Genomic DNA, 24141 nt, shown 5'->3' with positions numbered 1-24141 from the left:
GAAATTTCTATGTCAAAGAATAGTGCAAGTACTTTAGAGACATAATAATTTTTTCACCATAGTTGTCTATGACTTTAATCAGTGGTGCGCACTATTCGAATTAAACCGAATAACTAAACCAAATCAAATCAAATCAAATTTTTATTTGGATTGGTTTTTTGGTTTTTCGGATTAATTTTAGATTAATATACTTTATTTGGTTTTTTAGTTTGGTTTTGGATTTTTAAAAAATAAAAACAAAAAAAAACCGAATTATATAAACTGAATTATATATATATATATATAATGTTTAGGTTTAGAATTAAGTTGGAGTTAACCATTTTTGTCCCTTTTTGGTTATTGTCTTTCATGATGATTACATTTATATTTTATGTTTGAATTACATCTATAATAGGTATACTTATAAGTATTGTGTTTTAAGTTTTACTTATGATTTATATTAGAAAGTATATTTAAGGGATTAAATATTATTACTTTGGTTATGTTATTAATTATTGACATAACCGAATAACCAAATCGAAAAAAGCCGAACCGAATAGGGGAAAACCAAATTTATTTTGAATCGGATTTGGATTACACTTTTACAAAACCAAAAACCAAAAAATCCAAATCGAATAGTGCAAAATCAAATCGAAAATCCGAATGCACACATTAAAGACTTTAATGTGCCATAATATATATGGATTTCTGTTTAGCCACGTGAGATGAATTGATTGAAGTTTTATTTGGATTTGGATTTGGATTTGGATTTTTAGGTTGTACTTTTTACTTCATAAACATAATAACCTCACAAGCTGTGAAAACTCATCAAAATTGTTTTAATTTTTCATATAATCTTTATACCAAATAAGAAAAAGCTATAACAAAAGTATAATATATTATTATAAAGTTATATAAAAAAATACAACATTTTTATTGAACTTTAGTTAAATAAAAAGGTAAAATTAAAAATGAGTTGCAGTGTAATATATTTATTGAGTCGTTTATTGGTCAATAGGGGTGGAGGCACATGCCTTTGTCGGAAAAAAATACTGTATGTACAAGTAAGATGATATACAAAGTGATTAAATAACATATTTTGGACATCCTTGACATAATAGGTTGTTATAGCTCAGTGATTTTAGATGTCTTTAATAGGTTTAAGACACCTTGAATGAGTCAGTAGTCCTTTAGTACTATCACAAATATATATAGACATAAAATGGTGGGTTTTTTAATATGAAATATAAATTTGTGGGTCAATATTTATTTTGAAAAATGTGAAATCATAATATAAAATTTTCAAAAATCAAGCTTTTTAGAAAATTTGGAATTTTATCTCATGATTTAAAACCATGACATAAAATCACATAAACATTAATTCAGTCTCATAATTTCAAATTGCAAGATGAATTAAATTACATATCCAAACGTCTACTAAATTTGATTTTAATGATTTGAGTAGTTTTTAGCTAGGCTACGGAAGTGGTGGTGATAGTATATTCCTTGAGCTAATTAATGTTTTAAAAATGAGAATTGAAGTCCTTGTAGTTGTGATTAATTAAATCAACTCTGAAAGTTGGTGTGACACTTTTTAGTATTATCTTCATTCTACCTATCTATCGTATTAGTCTTTTAACAAATTATGGTCAATTACTCAATTAATACGACTAGTGGTACTATACCATGCATGAGTAGTCAAAAGTGAATTGGAGGATTCACATTAGTTAGTTAAATAAATGAAGTTTCAATATAATACTTAGGAATAATTTCAAAGACGATTTGATTCAATAGCATTCACTTTTCTTGGTGTTTACGATATTACACTTGTCTCCTTTGTTTTAAGCTTTTGATAACGATTCATTTCACTTCTTAATTATTAATATAAAGAATTATAATCTAAAAAAAATTCCCTTTCTAATATACAATTTTTTGATTCCTTGATAATCGATGTATTTCAATCTTCCATTGAAACCCTTTCGTTTAAAGGAATTTATAATTTTATGTAATTCATGGTAAAATCACTTATAATAGTATCTAGTAGCTTTGCGGGGATAACTACTAACCCCCTTGTATCTAGTAGTAGTAGTAATATTAATGTTATGCCTAAGGGCACTAGTCTTGGAGATAGCTCCTATTGTAGTCACCTGGTTTTGTAATGACAAGTATTATATATAATTAATATAAGTATCCTTTCTTAACAAAAAAAAAATTGTTTGCATTCCACTTGATAAGAAAATTGAGTTACTCCTTTTTTAAGTTCCAACATTTCATATAAAATTAGGATAAGACACAAGTACCCCTAGATTATGATTGAAATTTGAGAGACATATCTAAATTTACCCCTTAAACTAATAAGATGAAATAAGTACACCATAAATATTGACGTGGTAGAGAGAGTGTGCAAACTCTTTTGAAGCCAAATAGTCAATGAACAAATTAGACACATGCAATTTTTTAATTGGTAACTTTATAATTAGTTATTACACATATTTGTTAATATTAAAACTTACATATATTAATTATTTTCATTTTTTTCTTTGTAAAATATTTATTTTAATTTTTTTCCCACTTTAAACTTTTTGTTTTTAATTTTTTCTTTCATTAATTTCTTATCTTTTCACTTTTAATTATTTTAAAAAAATTATGTGTATTTTTAAAAAGTAATTAAAAAGTGTCCTTTAATTTTTAACGTTTTACTTTTTTTATGTTTTATTTGATTTTCTTCACTTATTTTGATAGTTGTTCGAAATTAACTTATTCTAAATACAAGACATTTGGAATTAAATTTGAAATCAAATCAAAAGGAAAGACAAAGAAAATAAAAAGAGTAAATAAAATCAATAGCGAAATAAAAGAGAAAAAACAATTAATGAAGGTATAAAAAAAACAGTTTAAATACAAGACTATTACAAATCCACTTATTGTGTGGATGTTTCTCTTAATTCATCTCTAACGTAATGTATGTATTTATTGTATTTATTATAGTTGTACTAACGTATTTGGTTAAAGGATGAAAACATGTGTTTTCTAAATCCTATAAAAGGGTAGTCTTTTCACCCTTGTGAGAACACACTTGAAGAGTTCTAAATAATATTCTCCACTCTATACTTCTCATCACAATTTGTCTTCCTTACTTGTTTAGTATTATTATATTTTGCTCTCATTTTACAACACGTTATCAGCACGAGTCTCTAACCAACTGAGACCTACTTAATTCGAAATTAATTCCTAAAAGTTAATCAACTTTCTTTTAGAGTCAGGTATACATTTATATATTTATAACATCTCTAATAGGACTTGCATAAATCTTTGATCCGTAATTTAATTACTGCATATATAACTTGCTTTAGGTATTATTATAATACTTTATTAGGCATAATAATCAATACGTTTCATATTTTATATGTTTATGTTGTTTATATGCTACTAACTTATAACTCTAAATTAAATAGTAGGAAATGTGATAACATGCTAGTAGAAGACTTGTAAATATTTTCTTGTCATAAATTTATGATAAATATTTGTGTGTCAAAAAGAAAGTAGTATTATATTAAATATGACTTGAAAAACTTACAAAAGTTTGACGTTAATAACTATTGAAACTAGAAGTAAATATTGAAAAATAATTAGAACATATATTAAATCTACCGTTTCATACTTTATGAGTTTACATGTTTTTGTAACATTCCATGTTCATGCATATAATATACTTTATACTAATTCTTAATCATTTGAAACATAAATTTATCTTTTATTATAAAGAAATCACATCATGTTATTAACTCAACTATTTTATGATAGTTTTCATCATGTCGAATTTGTCAAAGCTTGAATTTGTGGCACTTGACATTTCTGAAAAGAACTATTTGCCATGGGTACTTAATGTTGAAATTCACCTTACCTCTAAGGGTCTTGGTGATTGTATAATCGAAGGAAATAAGGCATCAAGTCAGGATAAAGCGAAAGCTATGATTTTCCTTCGTCATCATCTTGATGAAAGCCTGAAGGTTGAATACTTAACAGTGAAACATCCACTTGAATTGTGGATAGGTTTGAAGGGGAGGTATGACCACCTCAAGGCAACGGTATTGCCAAGGGCTCGTTATGAGTGGATGCACTTATGGTTTCAAGATTATAAAACCGTAATTGAGTATAACTCTGTTGTATTTAGAATAACTTCCCAATTGAAATTATGTGGGGAAACTATAAAAGATGAGGACATGTTGGAAAAAACACTAACTACTTTCCATGCCTCCAATATGATATTACAACAGCAATACCGTGAAAAAGGTTTTAAAAAATACTCTGAATTAATCTAATGCCTTTTGGTGGCTGAGCAACATAATGACCTTTTAATGAAAAATCATGAAGCCCGTCCGACTGGAAGTGCTCCATTACCGGAGGCATACGAGGTAGAAGCACATGGCTAGTCTGAAATAAGATAAAATAATCGGGGCCATGATAATGTACGCGGGCGTGGCAAAGGCAAAAAACGATATAATAATCGTCGAGGTGGTGGTCATAACAAAAGGGAGAACAATATGGGTTCTCAAAATAATCCTTCAAAAGGCAAGGGCGATCACTGTCATCGTTGTGGCCTTAAAGGTCACTGGAAAAATGAATATCAAGCACCTGAGCATTTTGTCAGGCTGTATCAAAATTCCTTCAAAAGGAAAGGGAATAAAAGTGGTACCTCCTCTTCTAATGCCTGAGTAGAGTCACATTTGACTCTCAAAGATGATGTTAAGGAAGGATCTTCTCAAAAATATGATGAGAATGTTGAGGCAAATTTAGCATTGAAAGATGATGCTTTTGATGGGCTCGATGATATTACTCATCTAAAAGCTGAGGACTTCTTTGGGGATCGCAACTGAAGATTGATAATTGAACTGGGAAATGAATAATGTTTTGATGTATTTTTAATGTCTTAATTAAAATTTATGTATTAAGATTTCTTTTGTTAAGTTTCGTACTTTTTATTATGTATTTTTATTTTTATGAAGATAAATAAAATTTTCCAGTCTTCAGTTGGATCTAAGATGAGTAATGGTCTGGACAGTGCCACAACTCATACAATACTAAGAGAAAAGAAATATTTCTCTCATTTTGTAATGAAAAAGGCATATGTTAATACAATATTCGGTAGTACAAAATTGATTGAGGGCTCTGGAAGAGCGGCCTTATTACTACCTGGAGGAACATTATTGGTAATTGATAATGCATTGTATTGTAGTAAGTCTCAAAGAAACTTGTTAAGTTTCAAGGTTATTAGCCAAAATGGCTATCGTGTTGAGACTGCGAATGAAGGAAAGGTTGAATACCTTTATATTACTACAATAAATGCAGAGAAGAAAATTGTGCATGAAAAATTGTCTGCACTTTCTTCTGGGTTGTACCATACAAATATTGGTACAGTTGAATCACATGCCATGGTAAACAAAATGTTTACTAGTTCTAATGATTTTATCATTTGGCATGACCGGTTGGGCCATCCCGATTATAATATGATGCTCAGAATAATTGAGAATTCACATGGGCATACTTTGAAGAACCAAAATGTTCTTCAATCAAAGAAATTCTCTTGCACTGCTTGTTCACAAGGAAAGTTGGTTATCAAACCATCAGTGGCTAAGGTTGGGGTGGAATCCCCTGCATTTCTGGGACGGATATAGAGTGATATATGTGGACCTATTCATGCTGCATGTGGACCATTTAAATATTATATGGTCTTGATAGATGCATCTACAAGATGGTCTCATGTGTGCTTATTATCAACTCGCAATATGGCTTTTGCGAGGTTGTTGGCTCAAATAATAAGGTTAAAAGCACAATTTCCAGATTATGCAATAAAAACAATTTGTCTTGATAATGCTGGTGAGTTTACATCTCAGGCATTTAATGATTATTGTTTGTCCACTGGAATAACAATTGAACATCATGTTGCACATGTTCATACTCAAAATGATTTAGCAGAGTCATTGATTAAATGTCTTCAATTGATAGCTAGACCATTGTTGATGAGAACAAAGTTGCCTGTTTCGATTTAGGGGCATGCTATTTTGCATGCAGCTTCACTTGTGCGCATAAGGCCAACTAGTTATCATGACATCTCCCTATTACAATTGATTTTTGGTCAGAAGCCAAACATTTCCCATCTTAGAATTTTTGGTTGTGCGGTATATGTTCCAATTGCTCCACCACAACACATAAAAATAGGTCCCCAAAGAAGGTTGGGGCTATATGTTGGGTATGAATCTCGTTCTATTATAAAATATTTAGAACCTAGGACTGGAGATTTATTTACGGCAAGATTTGCTGATTGTCATTTTGATGAATCAGTATACCCAACATTAGGGGGAGAACAAAAGCAGTTGGAAAATGAGATAGATTGGAATTCACTTTCACTGTCTCATTTAGACCCTCGAACAAATCAATGTGAGCAAGAAGTTCAAAAGATAATTTATTTGCAGAATATTGCAAATCAACTGCCGGATGCATTTACTAACCTTCCACGGGTTACTAAATCATATATCCCAGCTGCTAATGCTCAAGTTCGAGTTGATGTCCTGATAGGAAAAAATGTTAAGGCAAATGAGTCTGGACCACATTTAAAACGTGGTAGACCAATTGGTTCCAAGGATAAAAATCCTCGGAAAAGGAAAGAAATAAATGATCAAGATGGTCATAATATGGAGGCAATTGCTCATGAAGAGCTCCAAGACATAATAAATGATGACACCAAAGTGGAGGTCCATGTACCTGAAAATAATGAGAATTAGGAAATCTCTATAAATTATGTCTCGACGAGAAAAATGTGAAATCAAAATAATATTGTGGTGGATAATATTTTTGCCTATAATGTTGCAGTTGAAATAATGCAACAAGATGAAGATTTGGAACCAAGATATGTCAATGAATGTAGACAGAGAAATGATTGGCCAAAATGGAAGGAAACAATTCAAACGGAATTGGCTTCACTTGAAAAACGTGAAGTTTTTGGACCAATAGTCCAAACACCTGAAGGTGTCAAGCCAGTGGGGCACAAATGGGTTTTTGTGCGAAAACGCAATGAAAATGGTAAAGTCGTAAGATATAAAGCACAACTTGTGGCACAAGGTTTTTCGCAAAGGTCTGGCATTGATTATGAGGAGACATATTCTCCTGTGGTAGATGCAATTATCTTCAGGTATCTAATAAATATGACAGTTCATGAAAAGCTTGAAATGCATCTAATGGACGTTGTCACAACCTATTTATATGGCTCACTAGACCACAATATTTTTATGAAAATCCCTGAAGCACTAAAAGTGCCTGAAACATATAAAAATTCAAAAGAAAGTTGTTCGATAAAGCTTCAGAAATCCTTATATGGATTGAAACAATCAGGGCGAATGTGGTATAATCGTCTTAGCGAATACTTGTTAAAGGAAGGGTATCAGAATGACTCTATATTTCTTTGTATTTTTGTACGAAGGTCAAAATCTGAATTTGTAATAATATCTGTTTATGTTGATGACTTGAACATCATCGGAACTCCTATAGAGCTTTCAAAATCTGTTAAGTGCTTGAAGAAAGAATTTGAAATGAAAGATCTTGGTAAGACAAAATTTTGTCTTGGCCTTCAAATTGAACATTTGGCAAATGGAATATTTATCCATCAATCAACATAGACTGAAAAGGTTTTGAAGCTATTTTACATGGATAAATCACACCCATTGAGTACCCCGATGGTTGTGAGATCTCTTGATATAAATAAAGATCCATTCCGACCCTAAGAAAAGGATGAAGAGATTCTTAGTGATGAAACACCATATCTCAGTGCTATCGGGGCACTAATGTACCTTGCCAACAATACCCGACCAGATATTTTCTTCGCAGTAAGTTTATTGGCGAGATTCAACTCATGTCCAACAAGAAGACATTAAAGGTGTTAAGCATATATTCAGATATCTTCAAGGAACAATTGATATGGGGTTGTTGTATTCTAATACATCCAAGTCAGAATTGATCGGTTATGCAGATGCGGGATATTTGTCTGACCCACATAAAGCTAGATCTCAGACAGGCTATTTATTCACATATGGAGGTACAGCTATATTATGGCGTTCGATGAAGCAAACAATAGTTGCTACTTCTTCAAATCATGCAGAGATAATAACAATTCATGAAGCCAGTCAAAAGTGTGTATGGTTGAGATCAATGACTAAACACATTTTGCAATTATGTGGTCTTTTTGTGCAAACGAAGATTCCAACAATATTGTATGAAGATAATACTGCTTGCATAGCTCAATTAAAGGAAGGATATATCAAAGGAGACCGAACAAAGCATATTTCACCTAAGTTTTTTTTCACACATGATCTTCAACAAAATAGTGAGATAAATGTTCAACAGATTCGTTCGAGTGATAATCTTGCAGATTTATTCACTAAGGCATTGCCAACATCAACATTTGAGAAGCTAAGATACAAGATTGGAATGCGTCGTCTCCAAGATCTCAAATAATTTTTTTATCAGGGGGAGTAAAATACGCGTTGTACTCTTTTTCCCTTAGCCAAGGTTTTGTCCCAGTGGGTTTTCCTAGTAAGGTTTTTAATGAGGCAACACTCAAGGCGTATTACAAGATGTGTGTACTCTTTTTCCTTCACTAGGCTTTTTCCTACTGGGTTTTCCCTAGTAAGGTTTTAACGAGGCACATTATCTATAAACATCCAAGGGGGAGTGTTACAAATCCACTTAATTGTGTGAATATTTCTCTTAATTCATCTCTAATGTAATGTATGTATTTATTGTATTTATTATAGTTGTACTAACGTATTTGGTTAAAGAATGAAAACATGTGTTTTCTAAATCCTATAAAAGGGTAGTCTTTTCACCCTTGTGAGAACACACTTGAAGAGTTTTAAATAATATTCTCCACTCTATACTTCTCATCACAATTTGTCTTCCTTACTTGTTTAGTATTATTATATTTTGCTCTCATTTTACAACAAAGATAAAAAAAAATATGTGTATTAACTTAATTTAAATACAAGATAAATAAAATGAGAATATATTTTCTAAAGAATTAAAAAATAAAGAATTTTTTTAAAAAAATTTAAAAACTATTTACACACATGACAGGCGCGTGTGTACAAACACAACCAATTCGGGCGGTTGAAGGTGCCACGTCAGTACAAAAGGTATACAAAAATACGAAAAAAATGAATTCAGGGGGGTAATAGGACCCTAGTTAAGTTTAGAATTTAGATGTTCTGGAATTTCAGTCATAGTCTACGGGCATTTATGTTTATCCCTATAATATTCTTCATTTTCAATAAAAATTTAGATGTGTCTCTGAAATTTCAATCATAATCTAGAGGCACTTGTGCTTTATCTCTATAAAATTCTTCATTTTCAATAAAATTAGACAAACAAATCGGTGGCATCAACTCTAAAACAACTTTAGCAGAATGGGTTAATGGAAGATGAGAATATTTATTTTATAACAATTTTTTAAAAAAAAACAAAACTTTTTCCAAAATAGGATATATTAAAAAGGGTAAATTTGTCGTATCATAATTTTTTACATTAATAATTAATAAGTTAAATGAATTGTTATAAAAAATTCAAAATAAGAGAGGTAAGTGTAAGGAAACTAAACAAATACCTCATAAAAGCAAAATAATTACAAATATATATCCCTTTACATTCATACCCACTAAATAATTACACTATATACTCCCAAACTAATTTTTCTTAATTGATACTAAATCAGTATCATATATTGTATTGATATCATTAAGGCTGATAATTTCGCTTAACTGATATTCAATATCATATACTGTAATGGTATCATTAAGATTGATAATTTTGCTTAACTGATACTAAATCATTATATATATATATATATATATATATAAATTTATAACAAAATTCCAAAAAAAAAAGTAAATAAATTATTTTTAGTTTTTTTTTTTGTACATTAAAAAAAAAAAGGATTCTACTTTCATAAAACTTTGGAAAATAATGCATTTGTCAAGTCAAGTCAATATCTTAAAGTTTTTTTTAACAGTCCAATCTGGACGAACTATGCACACCTGATTCTCACCTCAATGAGATACGTAGGCAACCCTCTTTGGGTTCGGTGATCTTTATTCAAAAATAAAAAATAAAAAATCGTTTTTCAAAAGTTCAAAAAAAAAATGGAAAACAAGAAGCTTTAATCTTTATCAAAAATAAGTTTTTATTAATTTTCTTTTAATAAGTCAAATAATAAAAAAAAAACTAAAGAATTTTATCTCAAAGCTCTAAAAAAGAAAAACTTAGTTATTGAGTTTTTGAAAAAATATGCAAAGATCTTCGCAAGCGTGTTACGTATGCAATCTCAAACGGATTTGATCAATGCATTATTAAAAAAAAAAAAAATTATAACTGAAGAAGGTTTAAACCTAACAAGCATTATTATCTATGCACAGTTAAATTAAGGTGGTTGATTTGTGGTTAAGCTGACATCCCATCCCTATAATATAAGGTCAAAAGGAAAAAATAAAATGACTCGCAAAGATGGAAATGAGTCAGACAATGATGAGGTCCAAAACCAGATGATGTCACAAGAAACAGTGTCAGCCGAAGATATAAGGATACTAAGACAACAAATGACGGAGAAGTACGAAACTTGGATGAGTGGACAAGCTCCACCGCCTTCAATCCGTGACTATCTTAATACAAATATGTCACCCCCTGTCCAAGTATCGATAAGTGATCCAATTTATCCACCTGAATTCAATCCCGCATCCAATGTAGCTGGAACTTCTACGGTGCACCCTTTGAATACGCCTATCACAAGTAATCCACTATTCATTCCAACTACGCCGACTAATGTCATTCAACAACCTATAATGGAGCCAAAATCCAACAACGATCCTCTACCCAAAGTTCTATATCATCGAGATTATACTTCTGAATTGACTTTTAAAATTCCAAGCTCTTACCCTCACACTCATCAGTATAGTTCCCATGTTGAAGCTGAAAAAGTTGTTAAGAACGAGGAACATGAAGAAATGGCTAGAAAAATGAAAAGTTTGGAATAGAGTGTAAGAGATATGCAAGGATTGGGAGGTCACAAAAGTGTCTCGTTCAAGGATTTGTGCTTGTTTCCCCACGTTCATTTGTCCATCGGTTTTAAAATTCCAAAGTTCGAGAAATATGATGGACACAGAGATCATGTAGCTCATTTAAAGAGATATTGTAATCAATTGAGAGGGGCTGGAAGCAAAAAAGAATTGCTCATGGCTTATTTTGGGGAAAGTTTAATGGGAATTGCCTCAGAATGGTTCATAGACCAAGATACTTCTAACTGTCATATATGGGATGATTTGGCTCGATGTTTTGTTCAACAATTTCAATATAATATTGACATAGTTTCAGATCGCACTTCACTTGTCAACATGAGGAAGAAGACCACTGAAAATTTCCGTGAATATGCTATTAGGTGGAGGGAGCAAGCTGCTAGGGTTAAGCCTCCAATGAAAGAGTCTGAAATGATCGATGTTTTCCTTCAAGCGCAAGAACCAGATTACTTTCATTATTTACTTTCCGTTGTTGGAAAAACATTTGCTGAAGTTATTAAGATTGGTGAAATAGTGGAAAATGGCATCATGTCTGGAAAAATTGATATATATATATATATATATATATAGTATCATTAACTAATGAGTAATTTCTGAACAAAAAACCTTAATAATATCAGTTAAGCGAAAATTATCATATTTAATGATATCAATACAGTATCAGATTTAGTATCAGTTAAGCGAAAATTATACGCCCTTAATGAATGAGGGGTATGAGCTGTAATTATTTATGAGAGAATGAGTATTTCAAGAATTACTTTGAATTTGAGTATAAACTTGTAATTATTTTTTATTTTATGACTCATTTATGTAGTTTTTCCTATTATATATCACAAGAGAGATGAGTATTACGAAGATAAATCTTAGGGAAGTCTCTGAAATTATCCCTAATACTTAATGAGTATGAATAAATAAATTGCTTAAATTATGACAACCTTGACGTAGTGGCATTCCTATGGCAAAGCAATTATCCACAATGTGTAATAATTCTTATAATTCCATTTAAGAGGTGTTAGTGTGATATGATGTTATCCAAATTCAATTCAACCAACTCATTTGACATCTCTAACCGTAATAGATGAATCCGCAAATTAAGAGGTGTTGTGTGAAACTCCTATCAAATTGTTTTTGAGAAGAATGGATGTACTTGTGAAGGATTTATGAGTTGGAGAATATCGGAAGTGAAAGGATAAAAGAGTCAACTAATTATATTTTCCTTTAACGAAAACTAGAAACAATTATGATTATGCTTTGACTTTTCTTTAAGGGAAAAGTAAAATTCAAATATGATAAGAAAATTAGGGCAAAACTCTAACAACCTCGACGGACGGTATATCAGCTATAAATGACAAAGTTAAACGGTATAACAAACCCTTAAAACAATACAATACATTATGAAACAATACGTACCAACCATCCAAACAAAGTGTTAACATCGAGTTGATTTCATCCTGTTAATGTATTCTTATTTCTTTGTTTAATCTCATCATGTTGGCTAATTAATCACCTTTGTAATATCTAGACAATGTCTGTTTTGTTTTGCCGTTATCTTCCCAGTATGTCTCTCCTTGTCAAGAATAAATTGCATTAAATTAAATTCTCCATTTTAGTTCCTTTTTAATTATCCATATCATCATCTATATTGAATGCATATTATTTTAGATAAATGTGATACCTGTTAAAGTTCCATTTTTTAATATGTTTGGCAGTAGCCTTCTTATTTTTCCGTAAACTTGATGTTTCGTCAATTTTTGTATTATATATAAACTAGCAAAACTTATCCGCGCTTCGCGTGGTCGCTAAAAAACCTATTGAACTTGAAAAAGACAATAATATTAAAAAGAAGAATTAAAAAATCATGTAAAAGGTTAAAAAAATTTGAGAAACTCACAATGTAAATCATTAGGTAGGGGAAGAAAATGGATATAAGATGAAGAAATATTAATGTGATTAAAAACAAATCTGGAAGTTTAGCTTTTAGTGATATATGGACATTCTGGATTAAAATATTTTACTAAATTTATAAAATAAAGTACACAAAATTTGGCATTGTCATGCGCAACTCAAGAAATTCAAATGAATGATTGTATAAGCTTATCATCGATTTATTTTACCCTTTTACATACTTGGATCATAACATTTTTTCCTAAATACATATATATTTCCTTCTTATGGATTGATCTCTTTGTTATTAAAACTAATCATTAAAAAAAATTATCTTTTTTTTTAAAATTATAAAACATTCAACTTCACATATATTTATCTTACTTGTTCACAAGAATTTTAGCCATATAAGATTTTTCTAAAATTATTCTTGATTAAGAACAATGACGATCGTAATGCATAAACTGGATATTTCATGAAGTTGCATTTGAGTCATCCCAATTGACTCACTTTTAAAAAAAAATATACTTAGGAAGTAATTATTGTCGATACGTTTCCAAGAATTAGGAAGAAGATAAAACATATACTCCCTAATTTATGTGACACATTTATCTATTTAGTCAACCTCAAAAGAACCTTTCTATAATTGAAAACAATTTAACTTATAATTCCCTTTTAATGAAATTTTAGATCATAAATGTCAAAAGTTTTTGTTTTTTTTTCTAAAATTTTAAATTAATTCAAATTGTGCCACAGAAATTAGGACAGAAGAGAGTATATAAAAGCATTATACCAAATTCTCATAATTACTTCTCGATTCTATTATCGATAATCATTATCTTTATATGCTTTAAAGAAATTCTCTTTTCCGCAATCTTTTACAAGGCTTAAAATCGCATACATGACTCACATAAAATTAAAAGAATAGGATATTGTTGAACATGATGACTCAATTGAGATAATGACCGCTTCGAAGAATCTTAATTAATAGCTTAGTTGGCTACCTCCCTGTTGGATTAGAGTTGGAATCTCACATTGTAATCTCCTCCCCATTTCCTTTCCTCAACCCCAATTATTTAAAGAAAAGAAAAAAGAAGAAAGATAATCCCTCCATTTGTATCAAACAAAACTTTATGAGATATGATTCCGGAAAGAACCAACGTAACTATAAATGTCTAATTATAAAATAAATGGTTTCATATTAACTTTAAGATATCAACACGGCCACAAAAGTATATATAACGTTCGTCTCGGATTGTTAGATTACATATGAAACTATCAAACTCTATCGGTAGCCATATCTCTTGCAATTTACTTATAGAAGAATAACTTCATGAAAAGAGTGCAACAAATCAAACAGAGTAAAGAGGCTAGGATCATCTTCTATCTGTATACAGAATAGTGATTAATAGGCTTAACAGAGAATTGGCAAGACATAACATACTACTCAAAATACATCAAGTTCCAGATGGAGCACAATGGAGTTGAGATGCAAACTGATCATAAAATTATTAACATAGGCATTTGTTCCACACAATATCTCAATCAAGATGATAAAAGGAAAATCAGATTTTAGATAGTAATAGTTGTGGATCCACCGCTTCACATAGTCAGCCACCACGTCGGCAAGAGGTAGCAGCCGCTCGTTCGACGAAAAAGTATTGGAATTGGAATTGGAGTTAGAGTTCAGCCATTGGAGAATGATTTAGAGGTTATGAAACCCTAATCGAGATTTCAACTACAAACAACAAATCTGAAAGATTTAAATAAAAATAAAAATCAGTAAATAAATCTACAAATCGGATAAAGATGCATACCTTAATCAAAGAGATTGGTGTGAATATCTTTAGAAATATATTTTTTAATTTTTGAAAAAAAAAATACCAAAAATGATGGGAGGGAGAATGAGGTGGGAGTTGAAAAATGGATAAGAATTGAAAGAGGTAAATCTGAAAGAGAGAAAATATATATATATATATTTTTAAATATGAGAGAGAAAGAGTTGGAAAACGTGTAAATTGTATTTAAGGTGAAATAAAATAGGAAGTAAATTAGGATACATAATATTTTTTAAATTAATGACATTTTGATATTTTTGCTAATATTTATAAAGTATGGAGGTTTTTACTAATTATGTTAAGTTTTATGACTAACTAGTTTGCTAATTTTTTCTTTAGATTTAGCAAACATAAAAATCATATTTATATGCTATAACTATAGTTTGTATAATTGCGCTCCATAACAAACTTTATGTTTGCTATAGCTATTAATCTGTATATTTTGGTATACATATATATATATAATATGTATTTGAGCCTATTTGTATATTTCAGTATACAAATGGGTCCTGCATTTGTATATTTCGGTCTACAAATGGGTCCTACATTTGTATATTTCGATCTACAAATGGGTCTTACATTTGTATATTTCGGTATACAAATGGGTCTTACATTTGTATATTTCGGTATACAAATGGGTCCTGCATTTGTATATTTCGGTCTATTTGTATATTTCGATACACAAATGAGATGGCAAAAACATGGAATGTTTGTTGCGAATTACAAATAAAAGAAACTATGGCTATAACATTTAATTTGAATTAATAATTTGCTATTTCAAACAATTTTCCCAACCTAAATTCAGCAGAATTAAGCCCAAGTAATGATTCAGGCGGACATACATCAGATTTCGTCCCAATATTTATTTTCTTTTATTGTATTTACTATATTTAATTCTTATTTGTTTTATTTGATATTAGTTTGGTTATAACTAAATTCAAATTCCGTAAAAGATGAATTATTTTGGTGATTGGCTTATTTATAAAAAAAATTCAAAAAATAAACACTTGTCTTCTCCATTTTATCGAAGTATGGTTGAATTTCTTACTTGTAAAAAAATATTTTCAAATTGTCGTTCCTTCTAAGGAATTTAAAAGTTTTCTTTACCTAGTCATCTTTTTGGACAAAATGTGCTCTTTTAAAAAAAAAATCAAGTGTGAAAATTAATTACTTCCTTACATGAATTTTTCATGTCTATTCTTTCTTTGAAAATTAATCAAATATTTTAAATCGTTGAATAACCGTATGATAGCGAACGTTTCAAGTACCCTAAAAATCTTCTTTAAACGGAAATGTGAATCCGTGTCCTTCTTTGAAACTTCAAATGATTTTCGTATTTAACTTTTTTGAAATTAACTCTAAATTTTTCTTAATTTTTTTAAGAATTAAGTAGCGATTCCTTAAAAAATGATTTTTTCCTTAAAAGTTGAATTGTTTTTTTTAAATCGACGTTTTCTTATAACTAAAACAATACATATAATATTTATTAATATACAAGCAATGAATCTGTGGCCTAGGGGTTAAGTCGGGCCTCCCAATGAATACCCAAAAAACTATTTACAGTTTGTTAATCTAGTTAAAAAATTGGAAAAATCACATAATTACATAAATTGTTTTATCATATTCTCTAAAATTTTCTACCATTTAAAAAAATTACAAAAATCCTCACTCTCTCCTATCCTTAAATACATCACTTTACTCAATGTATCGATCGGATACATCACTTTACGTGATGTATCGGGACGTACACAATGTATCAAAATATTGAGTGATGTGTCTGAAATCGAGATGCGATGTATCGGGACGTTGATGGATGTATTCGAAATTGGGACGTTTTGGGATGTATCCGGATTTCACCAAATTTAAGGAATTTTTGTAATTTGAAAAAGAGTAAATATAAGATGTAATTAACTCTTAACACAATGAGATTTGTGTAAAATTCCCTAAAAAATTCTACGATATGTTAAGTTAATAAGATGGACACTATCTAATTATACAAACATTTCTATCATATTTACAAATTCTCATCATATTTTGTAACAATTATATTTTATCTCATTATTTAATAATTTCATATCTGATTTCAATTTAGATACACCTAGACACATGATTTTTGCTATCAGATACACAAAAATCGAGAGAGAGGCGAACAAGAACAAGAGAGAGGTGAGCGAGATATGTTTGTGTATCCCTGATACATGTGAATCACATTAGATACACACTATGTACATATATTTGGTGTGATTCACATGTATATGATTTACCAGATACGCGAGCGAGATATGGGAGAGGCAAGTGAGATGAGAGGGGATGATAGAGATTTGTCTTTGTATCCTAGATACATGCAAAACCAGTTGAATATAGTGTATCAAGAATAAATTATACCTAATTTTGACTGCATGTATCCCGAGATACATGTATCTGGTATGTAACTAGATGTATCTAGATGCACCAAAATTCGGTAAGATTCGTAATATTACAAACTAACATGTATCTAAGTAATTAGCTCCTAAACTAGTGGAATTCCAATAAATTTCCCTATTAAGATTACCAAAATATTTATTCAGTATTATGTTTATGTTTAATATCAATATATATATTATTAGATTATCACAAATACAAAATATAAAACTGTGAGAATAATGTCAATTGCCAAATTAAGCCTTAAGGAACTACAGATCCGACTAAATTTGTAATAACCCTAAAGGTCATTTTTGGAAATTTTCATAAAATGACCGTTTTACCCCTCCCGGTAGTTGCCCCGAGTCCTAATTGTTGTATTTTCGAAGTTGGTTTGGAGGAAAATTGATGAAAAGTTGAGTTTTTAAGAGTTAAAGTTTGGTTAAAAGTGTTATTTCGAGTCATTTGGAGTTTCGAGACTCGAATTGGATTTCCGTCGATTCCAGCAGTTTTAGAATGTCGAAACGGATCTGTGAGAATTTACGGAGTCAAATTTGGAGTTAAAACGAAGATTTGAGGTCCTAAGTTGCTAAAATTGTGAAATTTTGATCAAGAGTTGACTTTGGTCAACAAACGAGGTTCCGTTGCTCGAAATGGAATTCCGAGGGCACCGTTGGATTCAGGGGTGATTCTAAGTCTAGAATGAGTCTTGGTTGAATTTTTAGAGGCCCCGAGTGCGTTTCGAGTTTTTGAGCCTAAAGTTAGTTTCTTGACGCCTTATCGGATACCGGGTCAAGGAGACCTCGAATTCAAATTCCGACGATTTCATTGAGTCCAAAACATCATTTTCAAGCTAGTAGCATATTTGATTTATGTTCGGGAAGTGCCAAATGAGTTTTGGGTGAGCTTTTAAGCTTCTTGGATGCTTTGACACTATTTCAGCAAATTGTGGCAACTAAAGGGTTCATTATTAGTTTTAAAGATCGAAATTTTTTTTCCGAAGGTTCTGAAATTTTGAGCATGAATTATAGGACTTATCTGCAAATTTTGGTGCATTTTCACTAACCTGAGATTGGACTTTTATCGCAAATAAGAAATAATTGTTTACCGAGTAGAAATGATATTTGACTGGGCAAACGAGCATGAAATTGAGCTCCGATTGAACGAGCAGGTCCGTATCATTATTTAAGACATTTACAAAAAAGAGTCGGGTCATTTCACTATCGTATGAGGAAATTACGGCCTTTTTAGTGAAAGATTAACTGCTGTTTTTCTGGTGCATTACAGTCATGTACTGTTATAAAAATCTCATACTGTGTTCATTTGATATTTTGAGCATATCGGGAGTTCTAGAGATCGGAATGGAGTGATTCTTACGGGTTTCTTCTTGAATTAATATGAGGGTTAGCATTCAATCTTCAATTCAACATTTTCTCATAATTTCTTTATCTGATTTTTTTTCCCTATCCGTAAACCTCTTGGGAAAAATTGGGGTTTTATCGATTTGGACTCCCTTTTTGATGAAAAAGGTATATTTACGATCCTTATGCTATGGGTAAACTGATTTTAACATAAAATTAGTGATTCAGCGATTATTTTCATCATATTAACCGCGTACAATTTGGACTTTCCCGGTAAAGTTAAAGTTTGATAAATTGAGAATTTCAAGGTCGATCTTAACTCCGTTGTTGATGAAATTTCATATTTGAGCTTATCTAAGCATGGGTAAGATGTTTTTCAAGAGATATTTCATTGTCGAGTCGGGGTTTCAGATCCGAATATTTTAGGCTTCTTCAAGAACGTGGATTTTCCTTCAAATTGAGTTTGTGAATTGATTTCAACTCCGTTTTCAAATTGGTTTTCACTATTAGCTTCCAAATACTCTAAGGATCATTTTACATCAAAAATTTCCAGATTTGGGTATCGTTTTCCGATATGAGACTTTTGGACCGTTTTGCCCTTTTCCCCTAAATTTCTTGATTTTTGTGTCATTGGACTCGAATTGTGATTGTGACTAATTGTTTGAATAGATTATCGTGATCCGGATTCTACTCGGAAAGGAAAGGCTCAAGTCAAGTAACTTTTGGAGTTCATTTTAAGGCAAGTGACTTCCAAACTTTGTAAAACTCTTCGACTACGCATGACTACTTTCCTAATTGTGTTGGGGAGTAATGGGAATTGAGGATGGATTTTATTTGTTGATTGAAATTTGGTGTAAATGAAAGATGGGGAATAAAACAAGCTAAATGTGTTATGATGTGGTCGTGATATGGTTGTGATTGAGACAGGTGATGTGTAATATTATGATGTGGTCGTGATATGGTGGTGATTGAGACAGGTGATGTGTAATATTATGATGTGGTCGTGATACGGTTGTGATTGAGACAGGTGATGTGTATTACTATGATGTGGCCGTGATATGGTTGTGATTGAGACAGATGATGTGTAATACTATGATGTGATCGTGATATGATTGTGATTGATGACATGTGCATATTCATTATTCATCCCATGTGTGAACTATCTGTTGCATGAGTTTTGAGACACTGATATGAGGATGGATGGATATGAGACACAGTTGAGACTAGCTTCGGCTAGCGATTTGGATGCCGATGGGATCTGGTTCCGGCGGTGATACATGGTCCATGTGTGGCCCCCATGGGTTCTGATTTGAGTATTTAGCGCGGACTGATTACGTCAACAGATATGTATCGTAGGACAGACATGCATCATGACTACATGACATTATTATTGCATTTGCATCGCATTTGACTTCATCTTTGTCTGTGGTGTGTGGATTTTACCTATTTGCCCCTCTTCATGTGATATATGATCTATTTGCTCTTACATGAGGATATGAGGTTGATGTTGAGACANATGATCTGTTTAGTATAGGTTGGTTGGTTTACTGCTAGATTGAAGTTTCGGTGGTTCAGTTGGGATTGAAAGGAATTGTTTGTAGCTGCTAGTTTTGCTTAGTTTAGAGTTACTTGCGAGTACCTGTGGTTTTCGGTACTCACCCTTGCTTCTACACAATTGTGTAGGTTGACAACTCTCTCTCAGATTCGGCTTAGTATTTTCTTTAGCAGATTGAGCTTCGGGACATACTCGAGAGGTATCGGTTCATTCCAGACGTGCCCTTGAGTTATCTTTACTTTCAGTTTTGTTCTATTCGAGAACTATACTCTGAGACTTGTATATTTTTATTCGAATTCTGTATTTAGAGGTTTGTACATGTGACAACCAAATTCTGGGTAGTGTTGAGTCTTAATTAAAGTTTTTCGCTTATTTATTATCTTTTATTCTCATATTTCTACTTCTCTATCATTGTGGTTGGGTTAGGCTGACGTGTCCGGTGGGAAATGGACACGTGCCATCACATTCGGATTTGGGGTGTGAGAAGATTCGAGAAGTCCTTGGTAAAGCGCTCCAATGGGCTCAAATTTGATATCTTTGATCAAGAAAGAAGGAGTACTTATCACATTATCACCAATAATTAGAATATAATACATTAATGTAAAGAAGATGGCTATGAATGAAGAATTTAAATGATAGTTTTCTCAAGTCCTTGGTACGATTTTCGACGAGGAAATTTCATGTGAAAGTTTCAACAATAAAATGTGTATATCCTTTCAATTTACGATTGCCACTATAACAAAAGAGATATTTAGTGATAATTAAATTTTCAGTTATTAATTATGGTAAAAATATTTTTCTGATAATTAAATTTCTATCATTGCATCTAAAGTTGCGACAACTTTTAGCGGCTTTTATACATTGAGTTGATTTAAAATATTCATATTTATTATTGCCGCTAAATCTTTTATTTACCTTAGTGACAACATACTCAATCAAATCTCATAAGTGAGGTTTGGAGAAGGTAGAGTGTATGCAAACCTTATACTATCTTGTGGAGATAAAAAGATTGTTTAAATGCATTCTTCCACAGAAAATACCAACCTCACAATTTTAAGTTAATCTTCTGTAATAACTGACCTCTGGAGACTAATTTTAGTTTGGCTACTATATCCAAGCCTCTCAAACTTGTTCACAGAGGTATTTGCACATCTCATTTTCACATATCCAAATCATTTTAGTTGCGCTTCTCATTTCTCGTCCATCATGGAAGTCACTCCTACCTTGTCTCAGACATCCTCATTCCTCGGGTTAACTCTCCTAGTTTCCATTATCTCATCCTTATTTCTATAACTTGCATCTTCTGAACAAAGCCAACTCAACAAGATTGGGGGCCTAAAGCGAAGCTTAAGAGAGGGCCCTAATATATTTTTTTCATCATATATATTTTTATTTAAAATCTACTTTTCTAGCTTTTTTAGATGTAAGTCATTAATTACTGTTTTATAATTGATTTGTTTTAACAATTAATTTCCAATTGATAGTATAGTTAATCCATTCAATCTCTCTTGAAACATTGTTAATCTTGAATAAGATTTATAATTTTAGTTTCGAAAAACTTCTTTCAGCCGAGGCAACGGTTACAAAACCTGTTAACATTATTCTATAAGCACTATGTGTATTTGAAAAATAATCAAGTCTTTTTATTTGATTGAATATTTTTATTAAATCATTATCTTCTACTTGCATTATTTCTCTTAACACTTTTAATTCAAAAAATAAATCCAAACCATCAATATCAGAATAACTACTATGTGTTAATGAAAGTTCACGGTTAAGATAATGTTTTTTTTTTTAATTTCTCATCATCTAGTGATCTCAATATTTTACCGTTGAATAGGAAATCAAAAATATTTTTGTATGTTTCAATTGGTTCAAATATATAAAGTAATCAATTCTAAAAGATTCTTCAAGTGACTTTGTGCTTCCGTTATCAGTATTTTTATCAAATTGTTTATATGAAATTCAGGTTCTATATATATTCATCTCATATGCAATTTCCTTAGTAGAAATCACAACACTCATAGTACATACAATTTAATTTAATTTTTAAAATAGCATATATTAGTTAAAAAAAAAATTAAAAATGGGGGGCCCCAAGCGATTGCTTTAGTGGCCTAGGGGTTAAGACGGCCCTGCTTCTGAAGACGATAGTTCTTGACTGGTCAACACTCTGCCTTATACAACAAAGTCACTAGCCACCACTTTGTAGAACTTACATCTCTACAACAAAAATAACTTTTAACATCAAATATATATATATATGCTCATTTATAGGAATGTCAAATGAGCGAGTTGAGTTGAAATTGAGGATATTAACAGGTAAAATTTCGCAAATAGTCACTATAATAAACTTAATTAGGATAATTAACTATAGTTTGCATATTTACAGGTTGTAGCTATAGCTTACTTCACTACTAAAAATCTGCTAAAAAACGACGGAAGAAAAAGCGACAGACGGCGTCGCTCCAAAAAAGCGACGGACTAAGAGATGCCGTCCGTCGCTTTTTAATTAAAATAATTACTTTTAAAATTATTTTACAAAAAGCGACGGACTGCATCTCTTAGTCCGTCGCGTTTTATTAAAAATAATTATTTATAAATTAAACAATAACCACGCTGTCCGTCGTTTTAATTTATTTTATTTTATTAATTAGTTTTTAAAAAAAGCGACGGACGGCATATCTTAGTCCATCGCTTTTTGGTCAAAATATCAAGTCAAACATTTTAAAAAAGCGACGGACAGCGTCTCTTAGTCCGTCGCTTTTTTCGCGTATTTTTGCTAATTAATTATTTTATATAGATAGTGACGCAGTCCCTCGCTTTAAAAACAATTATTTATTAATTTTAAAAAAGTCACGCCGTCCGTCGCTTTTTATTAATTTTAATTGTTTAATTATTTTTTAAATTAGCGACGGACAACATATTTATGTCCGTCGCATCTTGGTCAAAATATCTGGTCAATTATTGTAAGAAAACGACGGACAATGTCTCTTAGTCTGTTGCTTTTTGGTCAAAATGTTGGTCAAACATTTTTTTTAAAAAGCGACGGACATAGAGACGTTGTCTGTCGCTTTTTTAAAAATATCTGCACTAGCAGACACAATTTTCCCTATTTCTCCATATAAAAAACAAAATTGAGAAATATTTTGATTTAATTTTATTTAAATCGTCTTCCGGAAAATGGTTTTGTGTAAAATTTAAAACAAAAAAAATTATAATACCGACTTTCAGATGTCAGTAAAATTAAATAGTATGTAATAAATTAATATTTTCAATTAACTTTAAATAAATCGTCCTCCGAATGACGGTTTTATATAAGTTAAAAAATAATTTAATATAAAATACCGACCTCGCGATGTCAATATTATTTAATGTCACGACCCGATTTCTCGAGTCATGATGGCACCTACTATACCCTACCAGTAGGTAAGCCAACCCGTAACCCAGAATATCAAGCAATGAGCAAAAGGGCAGAAACTAGCGAAAACAATAATCTAAACAAGGATAACAAAGCGGAAGCAACCCAAAATAAATATATACATAAATCCCTCCCAGAACCTGGAAGTCACTAGTACAGAGCTATCTAATAAAGAGTACAAGTCCTAAAAGTGGACCACAACAGAGTGTGTCTCAAAGACAACAAGACTAGCTAAAACAAAAGAAGGAGACAGAACAAACCCCAAAACGCCAAGTGCTCGCCCTCGTCTCCGAATCACAATTGCAAAAGAAGGCTGGAACTAATCACCGCTGGTAACTGGTACTGGGACCTGCATCACGAAATAGATGCAGAGTGTAGCATGAGTACCAACACAACAGGTACTCAGTAGGCATCATAGGCCGACTGAGCAAAAAGGGTAAAAACAATAAGAAAGGATAGAATCTAGACACAAAGAGGTCAAACGGATAAGAAAAGAAAGCACACGAGTATACCAGAAACAAACTAAGTACAACTAGACTAAACCTAACTGGACCCCCATAAGCCCAGAAGGTACACTCGTGCACAAGCT

The 24141-nt window shown here is 31.3% G+C and overlaps 2 protein-coding genes across 2 annotated transcripts in view; one reads left to right on the top strand and one right to left on the bottom strand.

The window, feature by feature from the left end:
• LOC125861751 (coatomer subunit zeta-1-like) overlaps window positions 1-24141 on the bottom strand; it is a 162764-nt gene that overhangs the window by 62589 nt on the left and 76034 nt on the right. The window lies entirely within an intron of this gene.
• On the top strand, window positions 5766-6761 carry LOC125861237 (uncharacterized). The gene is made up of 2 exons (XM_049541180.1): window positions 5766-5856; window positions 6322-6761. The coding sequence occupies exons 1-2, from the start codon at window positions 5766-5768 to the stop codon at window positions 6759-6761; spliced, it is 531 nt and encodes a 176-aa protein (XP_049397137.1).

The sequence above is a fragment of the Solanum stenotomum genome, chromosome 4 (assembly GCF_019186545.1).
Source record: "Solanum stenotomum isolate F172 chromosome 4, ASM1918654v1, whole genome shotgun sequence".
Taxonomy (NCBI): domain Eukaryota; kingdom Viridiplantae; phylum Streptophyta; class Magnoliopsida; order Solanales; family Solanaceae; genus Solanum; species Solanum stenotomum.
The sequence above is the reverse complement of the archived record's forward strand: the minus strand, read 5'-3'. Positions and strand labels throughout refer to the sequence as shown.

Excerpts from the sequence above, each read along its gene's own strand:
- LOC125861237 (XM_049541180.1), top strand. The coding sequence starts at position 5,766 with ATGGCTTTTGCGAGGTTGTTGGCTCAAATAATAAGGTTAAAAGCACAA. Across the intron at positions 5,857-6,321 it reads AATTTGTCTTGATAATGCTG|TATACCCAACATTAGGGGGA; the intron begins GTGAGTTTACAT and ends TTGATGAATCAG.